Genomic DNA, 13222 nt, shown 5'->3' with positions numbered 1-13222 from the left:
TAATGAATTTGCAAGAAATGTAAGATGTTTATTTTATTGGTTATATATAACCAATAAAAGTTTAATAAGTACCTACCTATTTTCAAAATAAAGTTTAATTCTTTAGATAAAATAAAACGTTTTATTTTATCTATTTGCAAAATAAAGTTTAATTCTTTGCCTATTTGCAAAATAAAGTTTAATTCTTTAGATAAAATAAAACGTTTTATTTTATTTGAAATGAGTGCATTCCACGAAGTAAGGGTTTCAACAATCAAACATTTAATTCTTTAATTCCAGGAATCTACGACAGTAATTGACTAGATAATTACCTTCTAAACTTATTCCACAGAAAATGTGATAGTGGGTTTTTCCATTTTGTATATAGGAAGGTCCAAGTGGCGTATTCAAAATTCTTAACAGTTCACTAAAAGTAGGTACTTCAGTTGCAAGGTGCAGTTTATTGTGTATACTAGTGTTATGGAAAATTTGGAAGTGCCGTGTAAACGCCGAAAAATTGGTCCTCTAACAGTTAATGAAAAAACATTAATATTTAATTGTTTTAAATCATTTACAGAAAAACGTTTATGTGAAAGTGTTGATGAGACCGTTGAGTTAGTTAACAGTACACTTGGTGTTGGGAAATCTACGATTTACAGAGTTATTAAAGAAGAGAAATGTGGTAGTTCTCACATGCCACGTAATGCTCCAGGGAAACCAAAATTTCAAATAGAATATCATTTTAAAGAAGGACTTCGACGGAAAGTGCATGAATTCTTCTTTAGACAAGAATTTTCAACATTGGATAAAGTTCTTGTCTCAGTTCGAGATGATAAGGATTACCCAGAAATGAGTCGAAGTACGTTATGGAAACTTTTAAAAGAAATAGGCTTCCGCTGGAAAAAGAATCCCAGAAAGTCTATTTTATTAGAAAGAAGCGATATTGTCATATGAAGAAGACATTTTCTAAGAACCATAAAGGAAATGAGAAACCAAAAAAGAAAAATATTTTATCTTGATGAAACATGGATCAACGAGGGTCATACACCAAATAAATTTTGGCAGGATGAAACTGTTACAAGTCAAAGGCACGCTTTTGTAAATAACTTATCTACTGGTTTAAACCCACCATCAGGAAAGGGACGCAGGCTGATAATAGTACACATTGGCAGTTCAGACGGTTTTGTTGAAGGTGGTTTATTAACTTTTGAATCAACTCGTACCGGTGACTACCATGAAGACATGAACGCTGATGTCTTTCAAGAATGGTTCGAACAAATAATAGATCTTCTTCCTAAGAACTGTGTAATAGTAATGGATAATGCAAGTTATCACTCCAGACTTATAGAAGGACTGCCCACAACCAAGTGGTTAAAAAGAAACTTGCAGAATTGGCTGAGTTCAAAAAATATTAAGTACCATCCCGGATCTATAAGAAAGGAACTTTATTCGTTGTGTGCCCTTCATAAAGAAAAATAATGTAAAACCTGAAAACTGGGAAAAGGCAGTAAATCACACTATTAAAGAAGAGGAAAAAATGTGGAAGCTGGACAATATTACTGATAAAATGATCGAGCCAGTTATTATAAATCTTGGTTCTGAAAGTTCATCTTCTGAATCTGATTTGGATTTGTAACAAGTAGCTGTAAGTTTTATATTAATATTTTTATTCATCTATTTAACATACCTTAGACGGTTTTAAAAACTCTTTTTCTCTTTTGTAATTTTTTAAAATTAAAAAAAATGTGAATTTTTTAAAACCCTTTTTAATGTAGGCCAGTCAGTTCTAATATAGTGTGTGATAAAAGAGGTCACTTTTGTTTACATACACATAACACTTTATAACACTGAAATAATTCATTTATTTTTTACAATTATTCAAAGTAATTTTTCAATTAATCTTGAGCACGCCCATGGAGTGGTCGGAGCTACCAGTTAAAATTATGCTAATTACTCTCTCGTTCATAAAAATAAACTATAATGCGAGCTTGTTTACCAGTTATCTCAATTTCTTTCTATCTATTCTTTAACTCCTATATTATTTTTTCGAGCTTTCCGAAAAAAGATTTGCCAAAAGAAAAATATATTTTTAATAACAAAATAATTTTGGGAACTAGTTTAAAACTTTATTGTTTAACTAACCAAGGTTATCCCAAATACAAGCAGTATTAAAAATTTTACATGCCCACTACATTAGTTAACAATATTGAGAAATTATCTAACAAGTCACAGACTCTTGTTTAGAATCAAATATCTTGAGCCAAATATGAAACGAGATTTTAAAAGACACAAAAAATTGTTACTTTAGTTGCTTAAAAAATAGGCGGAAAAATGTATCATTGGTTATATCTTTTAAAAGTTAGTGTGAAAGTAGTACATTCGTAAAGAGCATAGTGATGACTAGACTTCGGCAAATATGCAAATAAAAATGTAGAAAATATGCGCATAAATATGCACGTGTTTACCCGAAAATATGCAAATATTTTACAAAATATGCATACAAATAAATAAAAAAATCGTAAAATAGTAACAATTTTATTTAAAAAAAAAAGTGTCCATAACTAAATATTTCCTACTATTCATTAAGATTTACATTTATTTTAAGTAACTACATCATTTTTAAGTATGAATAAACTTATTTAGAATTATGGTAACAATAAATGACCAAGTGGTGTTCAAAATTTTCTAACAAAAACTTGTGGCTTCTGTCTGAGTACATATATTTATATATGGAAAAACTTCGTTCAACATCAACTGATGTAACGGGAGCATTTTTCAAACTAACCAAAACATTTGGTTCTAAATGAATTGTTTCCGAAATATTTCCAGCTAGAACACTGACTAGTTCAGAAAGAATATGGTAACCTTTATTTTTTTCCATAGTAGCTTCAAATTTTTTTAAAATATCTTTTCCAATATTACCTCTAACGTTCCGACAACATGACGCAAATTCTTTTATTAATGCTGTACTTTCGAACAATGACAGTTTTGGTGATTCTGAGTAATTGTTTTTTGAACAAAACTAAAATTTGATTTTATAAATGAAAGTTTTTGTTGAAGCAAGTTACTCTGAAAAGTTTGTTTAGAATCCAAAAGAGATTGGGAACTTTCATCTGTTAACGTATCAATTATGTTCTTTATTTTAACAAAATGATCTGCATAAAAATTAGCTGCTTCTAACCATGTTCCCAATCGCGTTAAAATAGGTTGTGGTGGAAGAGGAATGTTAGGTAGCATTTCTTTATAAAGTTGAATTCTTATAGGAGATTTAAGAAATACTTTTTTGACACTGGATATCATGGTATTTACAAGAGGAAACTTTTTTCGTATTTCCTCTGCAACTCTGTTTAATCCATGCGCTACACAAGTAACATGTATTAAATCTGGAAAAATATTTTTAAATTTTGTCCTGCTTTCACCATATAAGGAGCAGCATCCGATAAAATAAGCAGTAATTTATTAGAAGGAATAGTTGTCGGAAGAAAAAAAGTTGCTAATAAGTTGCTAATGTTTCTTGTATAAAACGCGAAATTGTTAAAGCATTTGTTTTCTCAAGTTGCTGGCATGAAATAAGATGAGATTTTGGTAAGGTATCTTCTTTAAGAACACCAATCAATAAATGAGCAATATACTTTCCTGAGGAATCAGTGGTTTCGTCTACAGATATGTAAAAATAATTATCTGCAATTTCTTCCTTAATATTAATTAACACCGACGAGTATAGCCCGTTCACATTATTTCTTCTTAGAGACCGATCACTTGGAACATTAAGTTTGCAATATTTTTTTAGAAACGAACTAAAATTTACATTTGCTAATTTTGAAAGCGGTATGTTTGCAGACACTAATGCGCGACACAAGTCTTCATTAAAAGTTTCTTGCTCATCTAATTTTTTTGAACTAGATTGGAAACATTTAGCCATTGAAGTTTGATGTTTTCCTCCTATTTTTCCTTTTTTTGCAATGTGTGAAGCAGTTCTCACATGTTGGTCTATCTGAAATTTCTTCTCACATGCTATCTATAAATAAAAATGAAAACCTTTATTTTAACCCAACCTTTAAAATATAAAAATATACAAGGTGTTTTTGGTTAATCAAATAACTGGTTTGGAAAAAAAAACACTCGCTAAGTGTTTTAAATGCAGTATTAATCCACAAATTAGTTTTTGTTACTAACCATTAGTACATCGTATAACTTATTTTAAAATTCAACAAAAGTTTTTTTTTGTTAATTCAATTACAATAAAAATAATTGTGTTTTAGAATAGCTGTCTTCATAAAAAAAGTAAAGGTGAAAAATTTTTTTAAATACACACCATTGTATTATACCATGGACAATTTTTTCTCACTAAAGGAAGCTATTTTTCATTTAAAAACAACCTACGAGTACTAAATTTCAAGTAAATTCGTTTATTGGTTTTAAAGTTATTGTTGTTATTAACTAAAAGAATTGAATTTTTTTTTTTAATTTTAACACCCTGTATCTCGAAAAGTAAATAAGTTTGACCCCTCATTAACTATATCGTTTTGTTCAATTTTTCGAGAAGTATCTACAGTCAAACGTTGTAAGTGTCATTTGGAAACACCCTGTATGTATGAAATATTAGATATTTAATAGAAAATATTAGATACTTACAATTTTGCCACAGACTAAACAGTAGATTTTTCCCATATCCATAGACAGCTCTTTATAAGGTTTAATCCAAGTTGAAGCACTGGTTGTTTTAGGCATTATAAAATCACAATCTTCCTTTTTGTTACGCACAACGAGTGTTTACGCTTTGAATATCAAAACAAAAATGATTTACAAATCTGAGCATCAAATTAGAAATGTTTAGGTACCTAATTCAATAAACTGGGAGATTTTGGAAAATCCCTAAATTAGGAACAAAACTATTAGCCGTTTACCTGCTGTTAAGATACAATAAATTGTAGATAGATTTGAGGATTAGATCATAAAATGCAAATGAGCGAACCCTTAGCGATTATCCAATAACTGAATGCCTCAGTGACCGAGACTTTCTAAGAATGTTGAGGGCTACTTAAATTGATCTTCTTTGAAATTGTAAATGTTTTGTACCTGTAGAGATTACGTACTTAGATCATTTCTTGATTAAAATGACTACAAAATTTTATAGAAGAATTGAAATAAATTGGTATGTTTAAAAATTTTCAAATACAGTATAAAAATCTGAACTTTTATGCACTTTATGCAAACTTTTATACAAATATGTCAAAATATGAAATATTTGCATAAAATATGCACAATATGCATATTTGCCGAAGTCTAGTCATTAGCTATCTCTCATATACCTTTTAGAACTTTCAAATAGCTGCATAATATTTTTTCAGCTGTTTTTTCTTTATTGTTTTAATAAGAGCACCGGCCAAACGAAGTATGTAATCACCATAGTTAGAGCATTATAGATAGCTAACACAAAATAGAGAGTTGTGAGAACATATACTTGAGCATTAATTCACATTATTTATTCCTTTAAACCGTTATTTTGATTTTCCTCTTAAGTCAATAATATCCAAGTTATTATAATACAGTATACTCCCTTTATAACGAACACGGTTATTACGAGGTTTCGCTTATAACGAGGTACATTAGATGTCCCGTGAAATTTCTATTGAACTATAACCCTTCATAGCGAGGTAAATTTGCTTATAACGAGAGAAAATAAGATTGCAAAACGTGTTTTTTACGTTTTGGCCCGGCCATAGCTATAAATAAATACCCTTTTTAACTGCGGGCCGCCCGCAATAAACTTCTTACAATTTATGATTCTTAGTCGGAAATGTAAAATTTATGATTCACAAGTGTCATTGTATTGGGTTGACCATTCACACCTAATAATATGGGTCCTAATAGACAAGATGTGGAATGTGTTTTAAAGGTTGTCAGAAACTTTATCCAAGGACAAAACGCAAATGAAGAAGCATAAAACTGTTTCACATCTTTAGAAAATATGATAGATAGAATACTGGACAATTTAAAGCAGTCAAAAATGACAAAATAACTTTATACGCTTTATACATATTTATAGAATACAGATTTTTTGTTTTAACATATATCATTGACAGTAAAAGTAAACAACTCTTTTTTGTTTTAATGCATTTCATTGACAATAAAAGTAAACAACTTTGTTTTAAAAACGCCATTCAAACAATATTTATTAGCATCTTATATTGCTCCGAATGGCTTCACTATAGAAAGTTAATGTTTTAGAAAACTACATATTCATATGTATGCACAATATTATTGTTGTTGGATATAACGAGATCCGCTTATAACGAGGTAATTAGTCTGCCATTTCAGTTCTCGTTATAGAGGGAGTCTACTGTATTAAAATAAAAAAATATTTCGGTAACGACAAAATTTATTTAAAATCTAGTTTAACACTTTTTTGTTTAATCTACCAAGATATTATCTAATGCACGTACTATTAATCACTTGATACGTGTCTATCAGATCAGAAATTAAAAATATGGACAAAATATCAACACTTTTATGCATTTTCAGACTTGCAGAAATATACAAACAGTAAAAAAATATAATTTGCTCTGGTCACGAAATTAAAAGCGATATAGATATAGAATGCTTGAGTGGGTTTTACACGAAAAAGTTTACAGCAAAAGGTCATCAAGACAAAGATGACTTTCGCGGCTTTAGAATTGGGTTTATGCTAGTGATGAGAAGGTCACGAACGATCCGTTCACAAAGACCTGATCTTTTCGAAGACCCGTGATTGATACAATCACATTTTGTGACCATATCGTTCTAATAACCCTATGAATCCTGCCTATGAATGACGCTGTCTAGTGTTTACGAAACGAACTGTGTGATCGCGACACGTTGCTCGGTCAAATTAATGCATGAACCGTGAACCGCAAAGGATCGTTCAAACGCTGATTTCAGTTTCCCAGAACGGCGAAACCCACGCTGCAAAACTGTAAAATTATATTCATTCGAATTGCCGAGTCAATAGTCCCGTAGTCTGTTCTGTTTATAAATTTTTAGGAAATAAAATCCATTTTAATTGTTGCATTATCATTCATTCATGAACATAAAAATATGGAATTTGTAATTTTTTTGCGTCTTTTTGTGGTCTCAAAATTAATATTCTTAGCAAAATGCAGCTTGTTTGTATGGTTTTTAGAGATTCAGTGGCATTTTCGTCTCTGACAACTGCGACTGGAGAATTATTTCTTTGTACATTTAAGTATATACAAATCATTGCAAGCATCACAATTTGACGAACCATATCTTGGTTACCATTAGTCCTAGAATATTTTACAATAAACTATTTTAAAGTACAGGTACTTAAGGTGTTGAAGAATTCAACATCTTAAGAAGTTGTCAAATTAAAAAAAAATTAAATTTTTAATCTATGGTAGATTTCTTTCGTTTCAAACATTTGTCCTATGCCTTTCAACAAATGTGATTTAGGGGTTTATGTTGCTATAACATCGAGTAACGAGATCTTTCTCGTGCATATTAGCCCATCTCTTGTTTTTCGATCTGTAGCTCATTCAGGAGCAAATATCACATTGCAGGTATAGATATTTCAAGATGTCTAGTATTACGATCTAACTCCACTAATGCGAGCTTGTTTACCAGTTATCTCAATTTCTTACTATCTATTCTTTACTTCCTATATTATTTTTTCAAGCTTTCCGAAAAAAGATTTGCCAAAAGAAAAATATATTTTTAATAACAAAATAATTTTGGGAACTAGTTTAAAACTTTATTGTTTAACTAACCAAGGTTATCCCAAATACAAGCAGTATTAAAAATTTTACATACCCACTACATTAGTTAACAATATTGAGAAATTATCTAACAAGTCACAGACTCTTGTTTAGAATCAAATATCTTGAGCCAAATATGAAACGAGATTTTAAAAGACACAAAAAATTGTTACTTTAGTTGCTTAAAAAATAGGCGGGAAAATGTATCATTGGTTATATCTTTTAAAAGTTAGTGTGAAAGTAGTACATTCGTAAAGAGCATAGTGTTGACCAACTTTGAAAAAAAAAACATAAGTTGTTGATCTATAATACTTTTTAATTTTCATTTTAAACTTTTTAAGACCAAATGTAAGCTATGCTAAGGCAGCGAGTAATAGACAACCTCCTGCTGCTCCTTCAGATAACCAAGATCCAAACACTATTCTTATGAAGTTTTTAGAAGAATTCAAAGCCATGTTTAATCAAATCTTGCAACAAAACAGCATGGTAATAAACATGCTAAGTAAACTCGTATGCAAATAAAATTCTTTTTACGAATAGCTGAATGGAACGCCAATGGCCTGCTGAATCATAAGGACGAGGTGATAATATTTCTACAACAAAATTTTATAGATATATTATTAATAAGTGAGACACATTTTACAGACAAATCGTATTTTAAAATACCTCATTATCTAACGTACCATACTAACCACCCAGACAAGACAGCCCATGGAGGTACAGCAATCTTGATCAAACAATCAATTAAACATTTCATGATGGAAAGTTATATAACAGACTATATCCAAGCTACAGTAATTAAAGTGTGCTCATTACCTTACGAAATAACAATAGCAGCAGTATATTGCCCTCCAAAGCACAATATAAAAAAAAACGATTTCGGATCCTTCTTCAATACTCTAGGTCCAAAATTTATCGCAGCTGGTGACTTTAATAGTAAACACACTTACTGGGGATCAAGATTAATAACAACAAAGGGAAGAGAGCTCTATAGCTTAATGCAAGAAAATAAATACTCATATTTATCAACAGGAACACCAACATACTGGCCAACGGACCCCAAAAAAAGACCAGACCTCTTAGATTTTTGCATCATAAAAGGAATATCTAACACCTTTATGGACATAGTTCCAAGTTATGATCTATCTTCAGATCATTCACCAATTATTGCAACAATTAGCACATGCGTTATTAACAAACAACCTACTCCAAAACTGCATGGACCTAGAACAGATTGGAACCTTTACCGAAATATACTGGATGAAAACATTAAACTAAATGTAAGACTAAAAAGCCCTTCAGAAATAGAAGCAGCTACAAACAACCTTATAACTTTATTGCAAAACGCTGCAAAAGAAGCGACACCGAACGATGCAGATAAAAATAAAATCGAGAAAAGAATAAATATTCCATTAGAAATTAAAAAGCTCATTGCTGAAAAAAGAAGAGCAAGAGCCAAATGGCAACAAAGTCGGAATCCAGCGGATAAAACGTTTTACAATCGCTTAACCAATAAATTAAAAACACAACTAAAAATTGCAAGAGAAGAGTCAGTCAAAAAATATGTAACACAACTTAATAGATACGACCATTCAATATGGAAACCAATCAACTCATCCTTAAAACCTCAAGCAATATCCCCACCAGTAAGAAAAACCACAGACACACAGAACCAATGGGCAAGAAGCGATAAAGAAAAATCAGAATTATTTGCTGAACATTTAGCAACAGTATTCCAACCACACAACAATGAAGAAGATCAAGAAATTATTAATTATTTAAACTCAGAACAACCATCAGTAAATCCAATAAAATTAACAACACCCAAAGAACTTAAAGAAGAAATCTTAAGACTAAATATCAAAAAGTCACCAGGAATTGACCTAATAACACCAAAAATGCTAAAAGAATTACCAAAAAAGGGTATAGTAATCCTTACATATATATTTAACGCAATATTAAGATGTAATTATTGGCCTAACAATCTAAAAATTGCAGAAATACTATTATTCCCAAAATCAGGAAAAGATCCAAGTGAAGTCTCATCCTATCGACCTATCAGTCTGTTATCAACAATCTCCAAATTACTAGAAAAACTTTTAATAAAAAGAATAGATCCAGACTTTACAGGCGCAGATTGGATACCAAATTATCAGTTTGGATTTCGACGAGAACACTCAACTATCCAGCAATGCCACCGAATAACCCATAAAATCAATTCCGCATTAGAAGAAAAGGAATATTGCCCAATGGTATCACTAGATGTACGTCAAGCTTTTGATAAGGTTTGGCATAAAGGACTTCTTTATAAAATTAAACAAATATTACCACCATTCTTTCGAATACTTACATCATACTTGGAAAACCGACAGTTTAGAACAAAAGTAAATGGAGAAATATCCAAAACGCATCCCATTAAGGCGGGAATTCCACAGGGAAGCGTCCTGGGACCTTTATTATATATATTATATACGTCTGATCTACCAACATCACATAACGTAACAATTGGCACATTTGCAGATGACACAGTAGCACTTACAAGCCACAAACACATTAACATAGCTACACAACAACTCCAAGACTATTTGTATGAGCTTGAAAACTGGCTAAAACAATGGAAAATAAAAATAAATGAAAACAAGTCAACCCACGTAACTTTTACTTTACGACGAGAAACACCACCACCAATATATATCAACAATGAGGAAATACTCAGGACTAAAACAACCAAATACCTAGGGCTACACCTGGACCAAACCCTGTGTTGGAAAGAACACATCACCAAAAAAAGAAAACAAATACAACTAAGACAAAAAGAAATCAATTGGTTAATTGGAAAAAACTCCAAGCTGTCAATAAATAATAAAATTCTAATTTATAAAACAGTTATCAAACCAATATGGACATATGGCATAGAGCTATGGGGCTGTAGTAGTAAATCTAATATTGCTATTATGGAAAGATGCCAATCAAAAATCTTAAGAGCAATTGTTGATGCACCCTGGTACGTAACCAACCAAAGAATCTATGAGGATCTCAATATCTCAACAGTGAAAGAAGTATACCAGCAAAAGAAATTACAATACATTCAAAAAGTGAACACACACTCCAATCCATTAATTTCCGCAATACCTCAACATCGAGTTATCAGAAGACTAAAGCGACGTTGGCCAACAGACCAGTAACATGGACCCGTGATTCTCTCACTGGAGGGGACCACATCACGCCAGGACCAAGGGACAGGACCTAAACTCATCACAATAACTTATAGAATACATTGTTGTATTCTGATTGTTAATTTATTAGTTATAATAAAAAAAAAAAATTTTAAACTTTTAAATGCCTGTATATCAAGAATGATAAATGCTATCATACATGTTTATATTAAAGAAAATTTTAGTCGTAAATGCCTAATTATCCACAAAAACGTTTCAATTTACCGTCGAAACACCCCATCTATTAAATATCTTAAAAAAGGCATAAAATTAATTTATATATTAATTCTTTTCAATAATGTAATTACCATACTTTAAAATCCAGAGTCCAGAGCAAACTAAAGCTAGATAACACGAAATTCTTTGTCTGAAAATTTATACCGATGAACTGATAATGAGATTCCATTTTACATAAGTTTCACAAATATCCTATAAGTTATGCTTTTACCTTTTTGCAAAAAAAATTTCGATTTAAAAGTAGTTTACTTAATCTTAACTTACCTGTAAGGGTAGAAAAATACAGAAAGAAGGTATCCGGTTTCTTTCTTGCATCCTGAACTTTGTTGTCGACCGGCGCACGATTAGAATTATTAACTAATTCTTCCAAGGTATTGTTGCGACTGTTATTGTCAAGGGAATCAACCATTTTCTCTAATAACTAAGTTTCAACTGAACTACAATAAATAAATCTTGCAATATTTTATACATATGCAGATATATATCTAACAACACAGTGTCGTTCTTGAATATTTACTCATTGTTGTTTGATTGGAGTTTATTTATTGTTATAAATATTTCAGTTTTAACAATAATTCTGGTTATAAATATCCTTTAAGGGATATGTGCTCTTATTAACAGTTTTTTAGTATTTTTTCATGCATACTTGTCAATTTCAAATCGAATAATTCGAAGGTACTACCAATAAAATTAAAATAGGTTTATATTATTTTTATGTGCTAGGTATCGTGAGCTTACGTGTTAACCCCAAATGTTACTTTATTATGTTATTTAACTATTTGGCTTTTGTTGTATATTAACACATTGTTAATAATAATATCAAGTATTTCAGTCAGTTTTTCTATAACAATGAAGGGTTTTATTCATATTATTCATATTCATTTAGGCCACATTACCAGAGGTGCGAAATATGAGATATTAAGGCTCATAATGCAAGGTAAAATCAAGGGTAAAAGATCCATAGGAAGACGGAGAATTTCCTGGCTGAGAAACCTAAGAGAGTGGTAAAGCTGCAGCTCAGTAGATCTTTTTAGAGCAGCCGCCAATAAGGTACGGATAGCTGTGATGATAGCCAACCTCCGATAGGAGAAGGAACTACAAGAAGAAGAAGATTCATATTAGATTTAGTAGAACAATAAATCTTCATTAACTATCCAAAACATACTCAGGATGTATTAAGACATCAGGATGTTTTACCCCGTAACAGATATATCGAAAGGGTCTTTTCATTGTTACGAAATAAGTACCGACTCTGATCGCACAACAGTGGTGTGCATTTGAGAATAAACGAAACAAATACAACAAGAATCTTTTGCATCCGATTTTGCGTACGCTGAATCCAGTTGTAGTGAATGCGCTTGATATCGTCTGACCACCTTGTTGTAGGACGTCCTCGATTACGATAAGCATCGTGTCTAGATCTCCATTCAAAAATTTTCTTGGTCCATCTTCCATCTCTGACTCTGGCAACATGTACTGCCTAGTTCCATTTCAGTGTTGTAATTCTTTTAGTTGCGTCCGTAACACCAGTTTTTTTCTAACTATTTGATTTGCTCTTTGTGCCACTTGTATCTTATTGATTACTTTTCTGGCAAGTCAATGTTTCTGCTCCATACGTTAGAACTGGAAATATACATTGGTCAAAAACCTTCCTTTTCAAGCACATGGGAATATCTGGTCTAAAGACTTTCCTCAGTTTTCCGTAAGCTGCCCATGTTAGTCCTATTCTCCTGTTTAACTCTGTTGTTTAATCATCTATTCCTAATATAATCTCGTAGCCCATATACTTTTGTTCAATTTGCGTTCCATTAGTTGAAATGTTTTTGGCCAGTACAAGGTTGGTCATGTATCGTATTTTTGAAAAAATTAATTTTAAGGCCAACTCTTGTACAACAGCTCTGAAGGTCTTGAGGAAGTTGGTAGGTATGATCTACCCGGTCTGCAATAAGAACTATATCGTCTGCAAACCTCAAGTTGTTCAGAAAATCCTCATTTATTTTGACTCCAATATTTTCCCAATTATTGTTTCTCTTGGCA

At 31.3% G+C, this 13222-nt stretch overlaps 2 protein-coding genes across 4 annotated transcripts in view; one reads left to right on the top strand and one right to left on the bottom strand.

Moving 5' to 3' along the window:
• The window catches only part of LOC140452288 (trehalose transporter 1-like protein), a 35389-nt gene extending 23776 nt beyond the window's left edge, over positions 1-11613 (bottom strand). Inside the window, exon 1 of the mRNA XM_072546456.1 lies at positions 11450-11613. Coding sequence (XP_072402557.1) covers positions 11450-11594 — 145 coding nt within the window. The 5' untranslated portion in view covers positions 11595-11613. The remainder of the gene's footprint in view (positions 1-11449) is intronic.
• Positions 1-13222, top strand: part of kcc (solute carrier family 12 member kcc) — a 334416-nt gene that overhangs the window by 115323 nt on the left and 205871 nt on the right. The window lies entirely within an intron of this gene.

Source organism: Diabrotica undecimpunctata, chromosome 10 (genome assembly GCF_040954645.1).
Source record: "Diabrotica undecimpunctata isolate CICGRU chromosome 10, icDiaUnde3, whole genome shotgun sequence".
NCBI classification, from domain to species: domain Eukaryota; kingdom Metazoa; phylum Arthropoda; class Insecta; order Coleoptera; family Chrysomelidae; genus Diabrotica; species Diabrotica undecimpunctata.
Note: the sequence above shows the minus strand (reverse complement) of the source record. Positions and strands in the feature narration are given on the sequence as shown.